This window comes from Lissotriton vulgaris, chromosome 11 (assembly GCF_964263255.1).
Source record: "Lissotriton vulgaris chromosome 11, aLisVul1.2, whole genome shotgun sequence".
NCBI lineage: Eukaryota > Metazoa > Chordata > Amphibia > Caudata > Salamandridae > Lissotriton > Lissotriton vulgaris.
Window position 1 is genome coordinate 398,903,584 of NC_141699.1, and position 20,924 is coordinate 398,924,507.

General features: G+C 46.4%; 1 protein-coding gene across 4 annotated transcripts in view; it reads right to left on the bottom strand.

Moving 5' to 3' along the window:
* The window catches only part of OGDH (oxoglutarate dehydrogenase), a 514,759-nt gene that overhangs the window by 163,258 nt on the left and 330,577 nt on the right, over positions 1 to 20,924 (bottom strand). For all 4 annotated transcript variants that reach the window (XM_086943425.1, XM_086943426.1, XM_086943424.1 and 1 more), the window contains 2 exons: positions 17,744 to 17,923; positions 8,203 to 8,355 (listed from right to left, as the gene is read on the bottom strand). In XM_086943425.1, the coding sequence (XP_086799551.1) occupies positions 8,203 to 8,355; positions 17,744 to 17,923 (333 nt within the window). The remainder of the gene's footprint in view (positions 1 to 8,202; positions 8,356 to 17,743; positions 17,924 to 20,924) is intronic.

Genomic DNA, 20,924 nt, shown 5'->3' on the forward strand with positions numbered 1-20,924 from the left:
GGTGACACCCGAGGGACCAGCGCCGGTGAGGTCGTTAGGTCAACCGGCGACGACCCGGATCCCGAAGCGGATCCAGTGGGGCCCTGCGGCACCGGGCCTGAAGGTGCCAGCGGCATCGGGGCCGAAGCCCCCGACCCGCTAGGGGCCCCAGACTGGTCCGCTGGGCCCGAAGGAGCCGCGGAGCCCGTCGGGGAAGAGAGGGACCTCATGGCCATGAGGAAACGCTCGATCTACCCCGGCGTCGCGTTCTGCCCAGGGACCGGAGGTTATGGAGCAGGCTGCGACACCCGAGCCTCAGATGGAGCCGCGTGGGCGGTGTCACCCGAGCGAGAGCGTCAGGGGGAGTCAGAAGAGCGATGACGTCTCTTCGACTTCTTGTGCTTACCTGACGAAGACTTAGACCCGGAGGAGTGATGTCGACTCTCGGAGCTGTGATGGCTCCTACCCCGCGACCTGTCCCTCGACCTCTGGTGGGACCGGGACCTCTCGCCGCACGGAGCCGACTGCCGGAGTTCGAGTCGCTTGCGGGACCGCTCCCGCCTAGCTTTCGAAGTCAGGGCCAGGCAGTCGGGGCAGGTCTTGTCGTCGTGGTCGACGCCGAGACAGTGGAGACAACGACTGTGAGGGTCGGCGACCGACATCAGTCGGTCGCAATCCTCACAAGGCTTGAAATCTGGCATCCCAATCGGCACCGTCCGGAGTCGCAAGACTCCAGAAAAATTATCAAAAGGGATCAAAAAGTCTAATCAAAAAGTGACTAAAGTACTGCTTTTTCCAGATGTGTGCTAGCTGGCGCGGGAAAAAGAAGAACTGACGTCAGCGCGCGGAGGCAGCCTCTAAGTACTCAGACTACGTCATCACGGCGCCCACGACGCCGCCGACGACGGACGCGGAGCCGCAGACGACGCCTACCGACGCGCAAGGGTACTGCTACGCAAAAATTTCCGGATCCAGTCTGACGCCTGGGGATATTCTAAGGTAAGGAATCTATCACTAACGTGTCTCTTTCAGATCCAGAGGAGCATCCTAATTCCACCAAACACCAAGATGGCGGAATTTCCCTAGTCATGTGCACATCAGGTAGCCCAAGTTGAGGGCGGTACGAGTGGAGGGTGAACACATCTCAAGACTAGCTCATTTATTTTCCTACCTGTCCTGGTGCTAGATGGGCCCTGGGCAGGAGGTGGCATTTTTACTGTCTAGGCAAGCCTTGGGTTTCATATCAAAAGCGGCAGAGGCCTTTGAAGTCTCCTGCCTTGCCATGCTGATTACTTAGTCATCCTGCTTGGTAGAGGTGTACAATAACTCATGCCAGAGCAGGCACTGTTTCTGTCACCTCCTAGGGGGTCAGAAACTTATCTGTGGTAACAGGCTGGACTGGACCAGTCAGCCAGCACACTAAAGGACTAGTAGGATTCAGGGGTTACCTCCAAGGTACTCTCTGGGTGCATGCATCAATAAATCCATCACTTGATTCAGTGTGGGTTTAATAATACGAGGTGTTTGAAACCAAACCCTAAAGGTTTTAGTGAAGCCATTATGTAGCTGGTAAACTCATTTTGACCAGTGCCAGTACATGCCTTAATATGGGTTTCCTGTTCACTTGTAATAACTAGTAAGGGAATTAGACATTACAGTGGCATATCTGCTCATGCGGATATGTCCTCACATGTAATATTATGCACCCAGCCTTAGTGCTGTGGGGCCTGCTGTGGGGGGACTTACAAATATTACAGGTTGTATTTTCACTTTTTAGAGCACCTTGTCACACTGCCTGCAGTGGCACTCTGTATGAGTGGTGCTAGGTGCATTAGAGTGGCAGAAGATAACCTGCAGATCTTAGGGGACCTTTTTAGTACCAATTTCCTAGGTACCAGGTATACCACTTACCAGGGACTTACAAAGGTGCTAAAGGCCTGGCCATCTGGGGGATCAACTGACCAGTTCTCTTGTTTTGGGGAAAGAACACAGGGAACCTGGTTAGTAGGAACCCAGCGCACTTCAAAGTTCAATCAAATACCAGGCAAAACATGGGAAGGGACTACTGCAACAAAAACCCTGTTTTTGTACAGTGGGGAGGGTGGGGTTTGGGGCCGGGGAGAAGGTTGGGAGGGGATAAGAGATGGAGGGGACAAGAGGCTGAAGGTGTGGAAGAGGGTTGGTAACCTTGTCACATTGCTTCCTCTGCCTGGGTGGTGGTGGGGTTCTAGAGCCTCCGTGAAGCGGGGCTGTTCTTGGATGCCTACACTGAGGGCGCCGGTGACTGGCAATGGATAGGCCCCGTGTAGGCGTGGACCCGAATGTGCCACTGGCGGGCTCTACGTGCAGCTTCTGGAGGACAGGGTTCATGGATCAGAAGGAAGATGGCAACTTTGGTGCTGGTACATGTTTCATAGATGCAGAGCTGGCTTTGGCCTTGAAGAGCATTTCTGGGAAGAGGGAGTGGTTTGCTACGAGTGCGAAGGCTTCAGGATTTCCTTCACCGCCAAGACATGGCAGACCATGGAGTCCGAACTGTAAGTTCCATGCTCACCATGACCCGAATGCAGTGGCGACCGGAAGCCTGTCTCTAAACCTCCAGTGCGGCTGTCTGGCTCTTTGGGGGAGCTAGGCCAGAGTGCAAACTGTACTGAGGGGTCAGGAAGGAGGGACCATACTCAAGACTAGTTGAGCAGGCGGGAGGTCTTTGATTTCAAAGTCTGAGCCAAAACTTGCTTTAGGAGAGGACTCACCCTTCTCGACTGCCAACAACTTCGGCTAATGTCCCCCTCAGGGGCCATGATGCAGAAGAGGTTTGGAGTGTCATCTCCACCTCTGGGCAACATTTTCAAGCGATGAGCCAGGCAGCCTCAAAGAGTCTTTTTCAACCAGAGGACTGGCAGGTGTCGCAGAAGGCATTGTGCTCAAGCGAGAGACAGGTTACAGACCTTATGTAGATCGGCTCCGAGGCATTTTGCGTGACAAAGAGAGCCGTATTGGAAGGCGGTCCATTCCATTCAATTACAGGCAGGGCATAGCAAGGAGAGTAAAAAAAGACGAGGGAGAGCCCCTTCTGGGCTCGAGGGTGCCTCAATGCCTATTCGATCGAAACTACACGAGTCAAGCCTATGCGACAAAGGGAAGGCGCAATAGCAAAACAATACCGATGGAAGACCGAGACAGCGAAGAGAACACCGTGACTGCATCGATACAGAGCTCAGTAAGACAAGTCCAAACACAACAGCAGAAACAAATTTTACCATGGAGCTGATGAACACGCGCATAACCAGCAAGAGGTGGAGTCACGCTACCTCATGACTTAAGAAGAATTCTTCAAAGAAAAACAACTTGCCCACAGCTGGACCCAACACTAAATGTCAGGAGTATGCACAGCATGTGCATCTACAGCCACATATGCCTCAAACCTAAAACTCTAGTTACCACCAGGCACAGTGTTATCGAAGATGCCATACAACAAATTAGGTAATTCGCAATGCATGGCAAGGGCGCAAGTTATTGTTACTTTAGTGCACAAGGTCCTGGGAGAAATTGCTCTGCAAGAATAGAAAGTTGTCCAGCTGCTACCAATGGATGATGCCCCTCATTCACAGAATGTTTTCAGTTATTAACAGCATCGTCACTATTGTATTGCGACAGTGGTGTATCAACCCTTTCTAACAAAATGAAATGGGTGCTGTGAAGTATATTCTTTATCAAAACACTAACTTAAGTATCTCAGCTTCAGATTTCGTTTGGTCTAATTCTTCAAAATAGTGTGGCTCGAATATGGATGAAAGTGCAATGCCAAATTTTATGATCTTCAACTGCACCTGCACATTTAAGTTTATAAGGTGGATACATAATGATCTTTTAAGAATTAGGCCAGAATAGTATCTTTTTACCACCACATTAGGTGAACCAGCTGAAGTGCCAATGATGTTTTTCAATACAGAAATACCATTAATACGTTTTGGAAAAATCTAGCCATCTTTCTCTAGGAAAACCTTCTGAGAATCTTTGTATGACACTTAGATGAAGCGGTCATACTGGCTCAAAAGAGCAAAGCACCGGTAGCTTGCATTGATGTAACCACAAATACATCCATGCTTGCTAGTAATATCAGAAGTATGAAAAAGTCAGAGTATAGCGGAGAATCAATTGATTAGAAGGCAGGATCCTTCTGCAGAAGTGTGTACTTCCTCAGGAGCCTAAACCTTGCTGCTTTTGTAGTTGCTGGGGTAAAACAATGCTCATTTATAGTTCAAGAAGATGAGGGACCAACTAAAGGAAAGGTCCCCATGGAACACAATCAGAGAATCTAAAAAATTACACGAGTTTATGTTTGAAGAGCCACCATGTTCAGCTTAAACAGCACCCATGACCAGGGAATTATGAAAGATTGTGATATGATCGAACTGTGAAACCTTCCAGAGTGACCATGAAGCTGACAGAATAAAGGATGTGCTATTGGAGTTCATATTTGTAGTTGTGTGCCTCTCTTGGAGTGAACGTTGTAGGAGTACTGCCCTGATTGCTGTAATTACATTTTTGGGATTTTCATTTCTCTATTTTCAATCTCCTGGGCTATTTATCCCTTCCTGCAGAGTAAGCTCTAGGAATACCGGCATCAAGGGTCTTTAATCTCCAACGAGGAGTATTGCATCCTGGTGTCTCAGAGTGCTTGAGGAAATGGTGGAAAAAACAATGGTTTCCTCTAATGGGAGTGACGGACAGAACATGACAGGCGTTGTTTCAGTAGCAGGTCCCAGAATAATTGTTAGAACTGCCATGCTGGGTAAGGAAACACTGGAACACTCTGAAGCAGTAGAAGGTAGAGGAGTAGGTGAGAAAGCGAGGGTGGAGAGCAGGATTTATTTTAATAAGAATACCAATATAGCAGTAAAGTTTAATTTGACGTGTACATTTTGAAATCATGTGCTTTTAGGCGTTTGTGGAAAGACATCAGCCTTGGTTTGTTCTTAACGCAGCCCGGGGGAGCTTCCGAATAGGTAGGCCGTTTCTAAAAAAGGACAAATGTGGACGTTCTTGAAGAAAAAACAAAGCAATTTTTGCTTCTTTCTCAAAGATATGGAACCACATGATCTTTTAAGCAAACTGGCGAGGAAGGATGAATTTACATGAACCCGATTTGAACTTAACCCGTGGGTCAATAGGGAGCCAGTGAAGCAAGGAGATCATTGGAGTAATTAGGCCGAATTTATTCAAGTCTGGCTGCAGCAATCAGGGCAGCTCTCTGTGGAAGGAATGCTGTTTTTGGGATGCCGACAAACACAGCGTTGCCAAAGTCAAATCTTGAAAGAATCAAAAACTGGTGGTTAGAATGTGACTTAAGTGGCTTTATCTTCAGGCTGTCATCAGACTGTGAAACCCCAGTAATTCCAAATAGCAATAAACAGTGTTAAAAGGCCACAGGTCACAACAACTGTTAGTTTAGTAGCACATCCACCTCATTTGAAACAATCCAAACTTCATTCAATGAGTTGGTAGTGCTAACTCGCCTAGTCCCCTTCGAGGCCACCATAACTCAGACTTCATAGTATAAAGCGTGAGTAGAGGATAAAACAGATAATCCTCTGATTGAGGAGGAGGGTGGGTTGCACGCAAATATATGAAAAATACCAAAACTGGAGGTAGAGCTTGGAAGGGAGAGTCAGAGAGCAAGCACTTCCACTTAAATGGTCAAAGTTCAGATTGTTTCAAATGAGGGGCATGCATTACTAAGGAAAAAAATACACTGTGGGTGAGGCCTATGACCTTTATAACAATGGTTGATGCTATTCGGGATTACCAGGGATTCCTAGTCTGTTGTCGGGGAATAATTCAAACAGGTGAATATATAAAAATCCAATGCTGGAGAAATGAAGTTTCGAAGTAGATTTGAGTATCATTGAGTATTATTTGTGTATTTATGTTTGGAGACCTCTCTATCCCAGAAAATCCTCACACAGGGCATCCATGTAAATGTACAGATGTCAGAATGTAGTCTTTATCCTAAAACCACCAAGTGTCCCTCTAAAGTTCAGATCTTTGGAATTATTCCACTGGAACACTATTCTTAGTAAAGATTTGAGGAAATTCTTCTTGCACCAAACTCAAATTTAAGGTCTATCTTCGCTCTCTGAAGGACCTATGTATATGATGCACTGGTAGGGAGGGATTGCTTTATAGAGCCAGTAGTAGGGGACACAGTCAGCTTCACCCTAGAAAAACTGAATGCAATTTGCTCATTTCAGCCTGGGACAGCACCAGGATGGATAGAATACCTAGAGATTTATATTGCTCCGACCCAAACATATGGTTCCCGTTGCTCTACTTAGTATTTAATGCTATTATGTGGGGAGGTATCTCTGAAACCTGGAAGGGTGCAGAAATAATCCCCATATTTAAGAAAGGGAATCTCTCAAATGATAAGCCTATTAGTCTTATAGATGTCACACAGAAAGTTTTTAGTATAAGGGTTTGATCACATCTTCATTGTTGGATAGAGGAAAATAGTACACTCTCCCATCTGCAGGCAGGGTTTAGGGCTTCCACAAGCACACTGGACCAGGTGTTCCGCTTCTTTATGCTCATCTGGAAGGAAGTTACGATCAAGAAGGGACACCTGTGTGTTGTGTTTCTTGATCTTAAATCAGCATTTGACTCCACAAACCGTACCAAGTATGGGCCGCCCCTAGGAATCTTGGGCTACCTAGTGGCCTGCTTCAACTTTTGGTCCGACTGCATCAAGGTAATTATACTAGAGTTAGGTGGAACCCCGACGGTGGTTTAACTAACACTATAATTGTCTCAAAAGCGGCGCGGCAGGACTGTGTTTTGGCCCAAACTTCTTTCACCCTGTATATGAATGGGGTTATTAATGAATTATATGATTGTGGAAGTGACCCACCTAAACTAGCAGGGAAATTAATTCACTATCTTATTTGCTGAGGACAAGCTGCTCATTAAAAAAAAAAAAAAAACAATGGGCTTCCAGAACATCTTAAAACGGTTTGCTACAACATGTGAGTTTCGGGACCTTTAAATCAACTGTTCTAAAAAAAAGTTCATGGTTGTTAAACCTTACAAATCTTCTAAGGGGAAACGGAGGTTGGGCTCAAATTTTTTAGACCTGGTCAATTTTTTTTAAATTATTTGGGAGTTCGAATCATTGATAACTTGGCCTGGACACCTCAGATTCAAAAGAGCACCTTCACACTCCAGCATGTGAACAGTGCAATAGTAAAGAGAATCAAAATACGAGCTTTCTGACCAATTTCTCTTGCTATAGAAATACTATTGCCCAAAATGGCTCAACCCAGAGGGTTGGGCGCGGTCCTCTACGGTGCAGAGTAATCAGAATTGGAGCAACTGAATCAATTAGAGGTTGCGGAAAACACATTTTTAAGATCAATTTTAAATCTACCAATTAACACCCCACTAATGCCAGTACTCCTTAATCTTGGCCTAAAGTCTATCCTTCATACTGCTGTCCTAATGGTTCTTGTGTTTTGGGTGAGACTTTTGGACTATTAACACCCAGATCCCAGTTAAGGACGCAGTGGAAGAACTATTAACCCTCGAAAGACAGGCCGGGCGACTGGCTGGTTTAGAAAGGTCAGACAGTGTTTTTTCTAATTGAGGTTGGACACTCTGTGGGACAATCCAAAGCCCATGACTAAAAAAATATTCCCCAGCTCAAAAAATGGTACTGTGACTATATAGAGTCCACATACGTGAATACCAGGGCACTAGGCACTTTAACTATTATATTTTTTTAATTTTAAAAGTTGTTTTCAGGTTGGTAATTATATGGATGAAGTTCAACCTCCTTAGGCACAAGCACTTTATATACAATTTAGGACCAGGGCTTTTCCTCTGAATGCTTACTACCTATGTATATGATCTCCAACCTACATCTCTTCAATCTGGTCAGATCCTCTGTTCTAGGGTCATTCACTGTGCTGATATGCTCCTGTATCTCTGTGCTTGGATTTTTTATATAGGTTTTATGTATAACTGCTTACATCACAATTTCCTAATGATTACTAAAACTATGGAAATCATGTACAAATAAATGAACCAAACTGAATAACATTTATCATGCCACCGTGAACAGCAAGGGAAAAACAAAATTAGGTCTCATGGACCTTAAATATATGAGAATAGGCTATCTGAGCAAGAGTCGGAGGGGACCACAGAGGTGCTGTGAATTTAACATACCTCATACTCCAGTTGATTCACCACCCCCTGCGAGACAAGGGTTTCTGCATACTTCTGCAGCACTGTTTTCTGCTTCTTAATCTGTTTGTACATCAAAGGCTGGGTGAACATGGGCTCATCCATCTCATTGTGGCCCATCCGCCGGTAGCAGACCTAATGATAAAAATATAAACTCACTTGAGGCCCTATTTCCAATCCTATTCCAACAATATCATCTGAGGAGGCAAGGTTCAACCGTGTAGCTGTGTTCACTAGATCAGCAGCAGCACTTCCACAAGTCCACTAACCCAATACAATGCACATAACCAGTAATAAGAGTTACATACTCAGCCCAACCTAAAAGTTACACAGACACAATCATTCAAATTTGAATAATCACTCTATTCAATCTCATTCAAGCACCCACTTCATCTATGGACTACACCCAAGCAAATATTTAACAGCAAAAAATTAGAAAAAGAAAAAATTAAACACTCAAAAAAGGTCCACTCCCTGGCAACCATCACGTTCCAAGATCCTAAATGTGAATAAAATGTTAAAGCGAATATGGATGTTTTAAGTGATTCATGAAATTATGAGTCTCTTTGGCACTTAAAAGTACACATAGCGCAGTTAAAAGACCCTTTCTTTGGTTCCCATGAATATCTCCTCCCATATCTCACCTGCAACTTGTTTATGATCCGACATTAGTCATTAAGATCTGATGAAGCAGCAGCATTAAACTAATAATTATGGCAACTAACCTGTAGTACTGAAGCAGAGGGATTGAATTTCAAATGTTAGCCAAATACAGACTAGCCCCTAAACACATTTCGGTGATCGCACGTCCATAAGGTGAAAAACTGCCCTAAAGAACTTACATTGCCTATGCAATCAGTCCTAATAGCTATTCTGGAACAGGGGCGTCAATTGATAGGTCCTTGCACAATATGCAGGCGCAGCCATGCCATCAATTACAGCATCCCATTCAACATGTTATATTATTGCAGCTATTAGGACCTCAAAGTGCTAGTATGAATTTTTATTATCTTCTCAAGAGGCAATAATATCCATCTGCCCCCTACTCTCCTCCCTGGAAAACGAAAGACATTGTCCCTTCAGTGCCATTTTCATTTGAAAAGAACTTGAAGAGTCTCTTGGAAAACAGGTTGGAGCATACGAACAACACTTTGTTCATTATCAGTCATAAATCTTTACTCAAGTTTGAGCCCTGGACATGGTATTTTAAGAACAAGGTAAGTTAAAAAGCGCTCTGCTTGGTTTCAAGCACTACCTCAAACCTTTTGAACCCCTTTTCCTCATCTCACTGCCCAAGGATCTATTTAATTCATAGGGAAATTAACTTTTAGCCAGTTATGTAGTCACTGAATCACAATGCCTATGTCCTAACTAAAAATAAAACAAAAACCGTAACAAAAAGTTTCAAAATTTCAGGTCAACAGCATGTCTTTGGGAAGATTTGCTGCCCTCGCAATGTAGATGTTCTGGACGACTACATTTTTTTTCACCAGTGAGTTTGACAATCATGCAAGATAACGGCAAGAGATTAGTGTCTGCCTTTGTTTTTACAGAGCTCAAAGCGGCTACATCGAAGTTTGAGTGGCTGCTGCCCCTCAAACCAGATTATGTGGTGTAGGACGGTGTTGGCAGCACTAGTGCAGGGTCATAGGCCCAATTGCCTGTACTCTTGTAAGAAAGCTGCCCTTCGGCTCTCCCCGGTACAGTGTTCAGTGACCGCAACTTCAGTTTTCCACCTTCCTCATGCTTGAGACGAGGATAAAGAATATTGTATGCGTGGCCTACGTTGCACAGGTGGACTAGTGATTGGTGGAGCACAAATGTGTATATGCTGTACAAAATGGTGGCTTCCTTTGTGTTGAGCTGGTGATGTACATCTTTTGACATCCCTACCGGCACATACACCATTCTGGTCTCTCTCGTAACTGAGCAAAATTTGATCACGCCAGAGTAATTGGAGTCTGTTAGGACAAAAAAGTCCTTCAAAAGGTAACAGGTGTGCCCCAACTGTACTGATGTCTCGACCCTTAATTCTGATTTTTGCTGTCGTAGCCAAACGGATCATGCATGTGCGCCATGACATAGGCCTGTCTCAAAGATTGCGCTCTTGTTGGACTGAGAGGAGCGCCCAAAGCACTACCCTCAGTGGTGAAAGGCTACTTACTGCCTTTAGCAGGAGTTAAGAAGCACAAGTGCAGTGGTGGCAGGATATCGTGTAATGATCAGTAGGAATTAACAGGTCCTTTGTACCGGAGTCACTGTAGTGAGGCCTGTAGCCTCACTCATTTAAAGGTCCGCTGCTGTGTGCTTAACTCACCCTTGGCCTAGATCAGGTTGGTGCGTAGTGCTATGCCATGCTTGTGCAGTAAAAATGTGCTAGGCACCTGTAAATGGTAGAATACAGGATTATGGCACTTCTGTGAAGTGTGTTTATGTTGTGTGCATGTGCTAAATCTATGTGTGATGTGAATGGTACAATACATGACAGACTCTGGGTTCCATTTTGGGAGACCCAGATCTGCATGGTGAAATAGGAGGAGAGGAAGTAGAGGACTCCACCCATCCAGTTAGATTAGTGCATTGCTGCAGTAAGACCTCCAACCATCGGTGTAGGTCCACTCTCCCCGCAGCTCCGCTGTGCCGCCTCTTGCCTCCAGACCCGACCTCCACCTTGGGAGGTTTGAGGCTGCTGCCAGCTCCTGCGCCTGCTGCCCGCTCCAACTGGGACCAGACTGCCTATAACCACTGTATCCTTTCTCAGACGTTTTTTTTTCTTTCTTAATTTTTCCCATCTGGGTCTTGCTCTAATTCCACCACTGTTTATTTTCTCGTGCCTGCCTGTTCCTTACACCTTTCGCGGCTTCTGCCCCTGCGGCCCATCCTCCCCGGAATTTCCCCCAGGAATTACCCCGCTCCCGCCTCCCAGCCTCTTCTCTCTCCCACCTCCCCTACTTAATGGCAGCCGCTGTGCGGTAACGCCAAAAGCAAACCAGTCTGGCCCGTCCGCGACCCAACCAGAGCCAGAGCCATGAATCCTGGACCTTCCACTACCCATCACGACATCACCACCCTCCCCGCACTCAACCCTGAAAGACTTAGAGAATGTCAACAGGCCTCGCCGAACACGACCCATGGCCAGTTCTCCTGCCTCTACTGGTGCCAGGCCATCACGGCCACCCCAGACTCAAACACCGCCGACGCCAGCACCGGCGACACCCTAAAATGCATCCTCCTCAACGTACGTCCTGTACACAAACACACCATGGACATCTGGAACTTACTAGACTCTCTCTCGCCCGACATCGCCTTCTTCACAGAGACCTGGACCAACGCATCCTCCGCCCCCGACATAAGCATCGCCATCCCAGAGGGATACAAGATCCAGAGGAAAGACCGCCCCAACCACCCAGGAGGGGGCCTCGCCATTGCTCAAAAGCAGCCTCCGCCTCAGCAACTTCAGCGAAACCTTCCCCTCCGCCGAACACCTGCACTTCCAGATCCAGACCACCCCCAAAGCCACACTCCGAGGAACCCTCGTCTACAGACACCCCGGCCCGCCACCACCATCTCCGACTTTATCGCACCCCACACCATCGTCTCAACAAACTACATACCCATTGGAGACCTGAACTTCCTCCTGAACAACCCCAGCGACCTCAACTCCACTATCCTTCGTGACAACCTCGCCAGCATCGGACTTAAACAACTCGTCAACACTCCGACCCACAGAGCAGGACACACCCTCGTCCCAATCTTTGCAGCAGGAAACAGCGTCCAATTCAGCCACACAACGCAGCCGACATGGACCGATCACCACTGCGTACACTTCGCCATCAACAAACTCAAGGCACCCAAAACCAGCCCCAAGCCCACCACGAAGGAACTGGAGCAAGGTTACAGACGAGCAACTTAACTACACCATGGCACCCGACGCAAACGACGCAGCCAGAGAACTCCACACCTTGATTTCCAACTGCGCAGACGAGCTCGCCCGCTACGCAACCCCGACAGACAACGCTCCTGGAAAGCCACCTGGTTCACCACCGCTCTCCAATAAGCCAGACGCACCTGCACATGCCTGGAGAAGCACTGGAGAAACGCCAAGAATACCACACCACCTATAAGGACGCCATGACGGACTACCACAACCAGATCAGACCCACCAAGAGTAACTTCATCCACAACAAAATCCTGGCCAACTCCAAGGAACTTTTCAGTGTCATTCAAGAATTCACCAACCCACGCAGCAAAGCCACACACATTACCCCATCCCAAGACCTCTGCGACAAGCTTGGAACCTATTTCCACCTCAAGTTCAAAAACCTCTACGACAACTTCATCCACCAGGCCACACAGACAGCCCCCGCCCCCCAGAGACACCGGTCAGCCCATCATCTCCAACTGGACACCGATCACGGCTGAAGAAACAGCCTCGACCCTGAAAAGCATCCACACAGACAACCGCCCCCCTCACATGTACCACAGAGCCTCGGCCGCCATCGCACCTGAACTACGATGCACCATCAACACCACCTTCAAAACAGGCACCTTCCCAGATGACTGGACGTGCGCAGTAGTCAGACCCCTGTTCAAGAAGCCCACAGCTGACCACACCTACCTCAAGAACTATCGGCCCATCTCTCTCCTCCCCTTCGCAGCCAAAGTTGCAGAGAAAACAGTCAACAGGAAACTGACGATTCATTAAAGAGAACGCCGTCCTCGACCCATCCCAATCTGGATTCCGAAGCAACCACAGCACAGAGACCGCCCTACTCGCCGCCACAGACTGCATCTTCACCCTCCTGGACCAAGGCCACTCCGCAACCCTCGACCTATCAGCGGCCTTCGACACTGTCTCCCACTGCACACTAGTCGCCAGACTACACAACGCAGGCATACAAGGAACAGCCCTGGACTGGATCCGATCATTCCTTACCGGAAGAAGCCAAAGAATCAGACTCCCAACCTTCCTCTCCAACCCCACGAAAATCAACTTGGGAAGGCCCACAGGGTTCATCCCGGTGCCCCACCCTTCTACATGGCCCCCCTCGCAGCCATTGTCCAACAACACGGCCTCAACATCGTATCCTACGCCAACGACACCCAGCTCATCCTCTCCCTCACCAAAAGACCCGACCACTGCCAAACTCAACTTCCAGAAAGGAATGCAAGACGTTGCAGTCTGGATGACCAACAGCTGCCTGAAGCTCAACGCTGAGATGACAGAAATCCTCATCACTACCCCTTCTGCATGGGACAGCACCTGGTGGCAGACCGCCCTCGGAAGCCCCCCTACCTACCCAGACCACGCCAAGAACCTCGGCATCGTACTTAACTCATCACTCACCATGAACCGACAGGTCAACGCTGTCACCTCCAGCTGCTACATCACCCTCCGCATCGTCTGCAAGACCTTCAAGTGGATTACCCCTGAGGCAAGGAAGACAGTCACCCATGCACTCATCACCAGCAGACTGGACTACGGAAACACACTAAGGCGGCATCAACAAGCCCCTACTCCGCAAACTCCATACAATACAGAACACCACCGCCAGACTTGTCCTCGGCATCCCCGACACGAACATATCAGCAAACATCTACAAAGTCTTCACTGCCTCTGCATGAAGAAAAGAGTCACTTTCAAAATCCTCACTCACGCCTACACAATAACGGACCCAAATACCTCAATGACAGAATCAACTTCCACGTACACAAAAGAAACCTCTGATCTTCCAACCTCACACTGGCCGAAACCCCGCACATCCACAGAGCCAGAGCAGGCGGAAGATCCTTCTCTCACATTGCAGCCAAGACCTGGAACGAGCAACCGGCAGACTTCAGACGCGCCCCCTCCCTGAACACCTTCAGGAAGACCCTTAAGACCTGGCTCTTCGGCTAAGCAGATCTGCGCCCGCACCAGTGCCTACCTGCTTGCCAGGGTGCCCTGTGAGGAAGAGGAGTGTATTGGTGGGACCAAGGTCCAGTGGGGAAACCGGTTGAGTAGATTCCCTTTGTGAGGCGTGGGGAGACGACTGCTGAATGGATCCTGTCATTGCCCATGTGCAGGGAAAGTCTCTCATATGCCAGAGGAGGGACACCAGGAAGTGAGCTGTGATCGTCGCTGTGCCCATATGCAGTGAGGAACCACTGACCCTGTATACCAGAAGGGGCCGCTGTAAACTGGTATACCAAGAGGGAAGTTACTCTTATGCAACGGTCAGTCAGTGACCCCAATCCCAAGAGGGGCCACCATGAGAAAATCTGCTATGTTAATCAGGTCAGAGTTCTTGTGCAGTGGAGGGCCTGTGACCCCTATATAGCAGAGGTGTCCCCCCCCCCCCCCCCCCTGCCTGTACAGGGTTTTGATAAGAGTCATTTTGGTAATATTGATGCAAAATTACTTAAAACAAAGTAATTACATAATTTCGTGTAATTTACATAAAAAATGCCTACAGCAAGCGCACAGGAACGAGACTGCTGCTGTTTATTTCTGTCTCATTTAGAGCTATTTGCATAGCGCATAATGCATCCTCAGGTTCACTTTAGACATAATTGTGCATTTTGTGCTACAAATATAGCCCAAAATGCACGTTTAGGTTCCTTGCGTAATTTTGCTGAATTTTTCTGTAACTTCACACTAGTACATGAGTTACCCCCATCCCTACTTAGAACCACTGTAGCTAACGGGGTTTGGAAGGTTTCTATTACGCTCACATTTATCTCGATGTAAGTTTTCCAGGCCTGGGGAAAAACATCCCTCCCTCCCTCATTTTGGGTGCTGTGGCCATTTCCAAGGACAACTGGCACATACTTTAGCACTCCATAAGTCCCTAGCAGCAAATGGTACCCCTCGGCCCTAGGGCATGGATATTAAAGACGGTCCTTAAGGGCTGCCACCTTAAGGGACCCCCATACAAATTGCATGCAAAGTCGAGAAGTCACTGAGATCTCGTAACTCGAAAGACTTATTCGAAGAAAAACTTGCAATGTCCGAGCCCAACATTAGATGGCAGGAGTATGCACAGCATATGTGTCTACAGCCACAAACATTTATTTTTCATGTATGTCTCATACATGAAGGCCAAATGACCAGAGTTATGAGGTAGTGAATGGACTTTAGGTGGAGTAGCTAAGAGGCAATCTACCAACAGAGCACATGCTTCAGACAAGAGATCAAAATCAGTCTCAAGCAGCTTGTGTAGAGAAGGCAGTAGCCACTTTCACAAAGAAAGCACGTTTTGCACATCACACAGTGGGGATCAATACATATAGCCTCTTGGAGGGAGCCTACTACAACCTCAGGTAACTAGTAAATCCTTTTAAGGGTTCCTCATGCCATACAGGTGCTGTGACCTTGAAGAATACTGCACTTTCGGAGACTACGGAAGCCATTGGCAAATCTCCTAACTTGGTTATTTTAGTTACTTAAGTGGCTGTGTCTCTGGCCATTCCAGGTTTTTGTCCAGAATACTGCTGTTTAAAAACTACTGTAGCTCTCCCTTCTCAATGAGAGGAAATTAAAATGAAGCATGTGACTAAAAAAATAAATACCCAATGCAGGTCAAGGACAAATGTGATCCTATACCTTCATCATGTCAAGGACATGGATGTACAACAGATGGTATGCGTTTGCTGTTTATGGCTGGGCCGATGAACATGTGTATTTTTGTTTGGAATGAGTGTGTGCTGCATAAAAAGGTAGTTTAAATTTTTTTGAGCAAGTGATATCCTATCTAACATACAAGCAGGCATCTACACTATTTTCTTTACCATTCATGAAAACCGTTTTACCTAGTTGATGGAGGATTACACCCATTCAATTTGTTTAATGTAGGTTTCTGCCGCCTGTGAGAAATTCACCTAATCCCTACGCAGTGGCACGCTCCCAGGCTCAAAGCAGCAGAAGCGGGCCTCAACATGAAGCCAATACAAAGACACCTTGACCTGTCAGAATTGGTCTAATTGTGGATTCTGGGATCAGAAACCTGCAAAATCTGGCCATAAACGTAGTCAGGATGGTCCTCTAGGACTGAAAGAAGACAAGCATTTGAAAGAGACAGACCCTCAGGTTGACTCTGGCATCTAGCTTTGGCTAACAGAGGGGCACAAGTACTGGACCCCCTAAGCTAGTACTGGATTTATCATTTCCAGTCCTTTCACTAGTGGGAAGGAATGCCCACACATTGTGAAGGAGCCAAGATTTTAACTATTAAAGTAAGTCAAATATTTACATTGTGCTCAAAAAGAAAACAACTTCAGAAAAAGGACCAAACATTACCTGCAGACATAAAAAGGGAACTGTGATGAAGAAAATAGAGAGGACAAGCAGGTAGGTGAAGCATCAAGCACAACAGAGTTGCAGCATGCTTTATAGGAGCAGTTCCGGATCTGCATTAACCTAGCTTATGACAAGTCACTATCTTAAGTCTAAGCCTATGCGCATATCCCCTATGCAGAACAAACACATTCAATCCAGGACATTCTGAATCAAATGGCACACTCAACCAATTACATACCTAGCTCAGCTTACACTGAAACAACTCCACACACTCATTGTGCCCAGCATCAACAGATTACACTCCTAGGTTCACCCGAATAACCAAAACATACGCTCAAGTTCTGAAAAAAAAGCAGCATATCCATCCATTAATCATCTTGTACACCAAAATATACATCTTCCTCTTCTGCACCAACATTAGCCCATCATATTTATGTAAAGTGTAAAAATGCCTTAGAAGCAGCCATTGTCAGCACAATCAAGGTAATACACATATAGTGAAATAGCTTAAGCCTATTTAAGGATGATAAGTGTAGGATCAGGCATCGCAACGGGCCCACAGCTAAAATAGATCAACCCGTAGTAAGAAAGCAAGTGGAGAGTAAGAAATACAGAAGTGAAATTGAACTAACATCTAAAGCTGGCATCTCCAACAAGTAGCTCTCCAGCTACTAGTAAGTATCTCTCCTGTGCACAACCGAGCTTACTAAATTAGAAAAGTTTGCTTAGCTGACCTACTATATGTGTACCCAAATTGAAAGGTGTGTATTCGGGATGAAATTGTGTGTATTTTCAGAACTTAAAACTGATGTTAAGAGACAAATGATTGGATTGTCAAAATATATTCAATAAGCTGATATTTGAGTGACATATTACTAATTTTAAAACCTTGGTGCCAGTGCATTGTAGTTATGGCGGTCATGTATTACCCATGTGGAGGGAATCCAAGTTGATAACGCCTTTTTCACATTACTGATAGCAACCATGCATGAGATACTAAAGCGATACTGTGGGTAACCTTGCATGGAGTGTCCACTTACGTAAAATGATCTGATCACTATTACCACACTCAAAATATTAGTAGCTCTGTATGGTTTTCATTTAACTTAAGTAGCTGCTATTACAGAAAAGTTTGGAAACACCTGATCTAGAAGTATAGTGTGTGGGATGTTGAGCACTCTGCTTTTAAGCCCAAATACAACTACAGAAAAGCAGATGGTGCCGAAAGAGCCTACAGCAGCATACCAGATCTACAACAACATCCTTGTGAAAGGTATTTCTCCATTCTGCAGCCACATTGCACACATAAACCACTGCTTCCGGATCATCTGCGTTGACATGGAAAATAGGTGCATTCACTACACGGGCGACATCAGTTGGGTAGGGAGAGGAGCGTGCCATGCGTGGGTCTGTAGTGAATCCAATCTGGAAAATAAAAGAGGTATAAGATAAAGCTGTAAAACACAGTATATAAAGTATACAAATACACATTTTATTAGCCTGTTTTTTGGATACCAGATGTGTAGGAGACCAATAAAGATTTTTTTCCATGCGAATCAATCAATCTGGGATTATTTAAGAGCTCTACTCACCCGTGAGGGACTAAAGGTGCTGGGGGTGGGGGGTGGAGTGAAGCTTCGGTCAGTCGAAGAGCCAGGTCTTGAGGGTCTTCCTGAAGATGTGCAGGGTGAGGGTGGGTCTGATGTCGATCGGGAGCTCATTCTAGGTTTTGCCCACGATGTAGAAGAAGTTTTTCCACCCGTTCTTGCTCTGCGAATGTGTGGGGTATCGGCGAGGTCGGTGGATCGGAAGTTCCTCTTGGGTACGTGGAAGGAGACTATCATTGAGATATTGGGGTCCGGTGTTGTGGAGGCATTTGTAGGTATGGGTTAATATCTTGAAAGTTACTCTTCTCGACGGAGAGCCAGTGGAGGTTACGCAGGTGTTGGGAGATGTGTTTGTGTCGAAGGATGACGAGGACGAGTCTGGCTGCGGTGTTCTGTATGGTCTGTTTGCAGAGCAGAGACTTGTTGATCCCCGCGTAAAGGGCGTTTCCGTAGTCCAGTCTGCTGGTTATGAATTACATACATTAAAAAATGTTACTTACCTTTAACAACTATTTTACAGCTTGGTAAATCATCAATCAACATGCTGCAATGATTAGGTTACTTACCTGTAAGCATCTATCCGTAGTGTGTAGTGTTACAGTTTCACAAGCTATTCATACTCCTGCCATCTAGTGTTGGACCTTGCAAGTTGTTTTTTTAGAGGAAGCATTATGATCAGTTTTGCTTTTGCCATGAAAGGAGTGAGAACATAGTCTGCTTCATAAGCATTCTTTTGTGAAACATGCTGCTTTGTAGGTATTTTTTCACCAACTAATTCTTGCTGGGGAGGCGAAAGGATCTATGTGAATCTGCAGCACTACACGCCATGAATAGATGCTTACAGGGTAGGTGACACAATCCATTCATGGTACGTGTTGGCTGCAGATACACATGCTATGCCTAGACTGTAAAGTAGTATCCCTCCACTCATTGGCTTTAGGCATGAGATGGTGCAGTTGTTTGAAATAATGTTCAAATGACTGTTTGTCCAACTAGAGCTTGTTGTCTTGATTGAACATTCACACTATAATCTTTTGTAAAAGTGTGTGGGTTTATCCATGCTGCAGCTTTGCAAATATAATTGAGAGGGATATTTCCTAAAAGCCATAGTTGCTCCTTTTTTCCTTGTTGAATGAGCTCTTGGTGCATGTGGTAATGTTTTTTTTGCTCTTGCATAATATTGCAAATGCTACTTACCAGTATGCATCTGTTCTTGGCATGTAGGGCTGCTGACATTCATATCTGTGCATAGATCGCCGCCTAGTGTTGGGTCCGGATGATTGCACATTGTTGTCCTGGAAGAGTCTTCAAAGTATCACGAGATAGGTGGCTCCTCCCCTGGACTACAGTGCGCATGGGCATCGCCTCCATCCCCAGATTGTTTTTAGCCATTGGCAGAGATGGAGTGAACTATGTGAGTGATGACCATGCTATGAGCATACATATATATGAATACTGCAGCTGCTACAGGCGCCGGGGAGGAGGGCGGGCGATATGAATGTCAGCAGCCCTACATGCCAAGAACAGATGCATACTGGTAAGTAGCATTTGCAGTTCGAGGCATGTGGGCTGCTGAATTCATATCTGTGCATAGAATACATAGCAGTCCCTCTCTTATCGGCGGCCGCCCGTGCCAGCTGCAGCAGTTTGAAAAAGTGTTCTGAGAACAGCCTGACCAACAGCTGCCTGCTGTTTAGAGTGGACGTCTACACAGTAATGTTTAGTAAAAGTGTGTGTGGTAGACCATGTGGCTGCTCTACAAATATCCTCTAAGGGAATGTTCCCAAGGAAAGCCATAGAGGCCCCCAACTTTCTGGTGGAGTGGGCTCTTGGTGGAATAGTGAGAGTGCGTTTAGCCTTAGCGTAACAGATCTGAATACATTTCACGATCCACCTAGCGATACCAGCTTTGGAAATAGCATTACCCTTGTGGTGTGAGGCAAATGCAACGAAAAGTTGCTTGGTCTTTCGAAAATCCTTTGTCCTGTCAATGTAGTACATTAAGGCTCTTTCAACGTCAAGGGTGTGGAGCATCCGCTCTGCCAGCGATTCAGGGTTTTGAAAAAACACTGGCAACTCAATTGTCTGGTTTATGTGGAATTGAGATACAACCTTGGGTAGAAATTTAGGGTTAGTACGGAGCACCACCCTGTTAGCATGTACTTGGAAAAAGGTTTCTTGGATGGTGAGTGCCTGCAACTCACTAACCCTCCGTAGCGATGTAATTGCTACTAAGAAAGCCACCTTCCAAGTTAGAAACTGAAGCTCACAAGAGTGCAGTGGCTCAAAAGGAGGACCCATCAGCCTTGTAAGAACCACATTGAGGTTCCATTCTGGTGCTGGTGGTGTCCGTGGTGGAATGACCCTTTTGAGTCCTTCCAGAAATGCCTTGATAGCAGGAACCTTGAAAAGTGAAAGGTGTTGCCTATTCTGGAGGTATGCGGCCATAGCAGACAGGTGAATGCGGATGGAAGAATACGCCAAATTGCATTGGTACAGATGGAACAGGTAACAAATGATGTTCTGAATGGAAGCATCCAGCGGGTCGATGTCGTGGTTTACACAGTTAACGACAAATCGCTTCCATTTAGCCGCATAACATGCTCTAGTAGTGGGCTTCCTTGCCTCCCGAATGATGTCCATGCAATCGGGGGGAAGATTGAGATAGCCAAACTCTAGGACTTCAGGAGCCAGATCGCCAGGTTGAGCTGTTGCGGATCTGGGTGCTGAATGTCGCCATGGCTCTGCGTCAGAAGGCTGGGTGTGAGATGAAGCCTTTGATGCGGTACCACGGAAAGTTCCAGAAACGTGGTGTACCA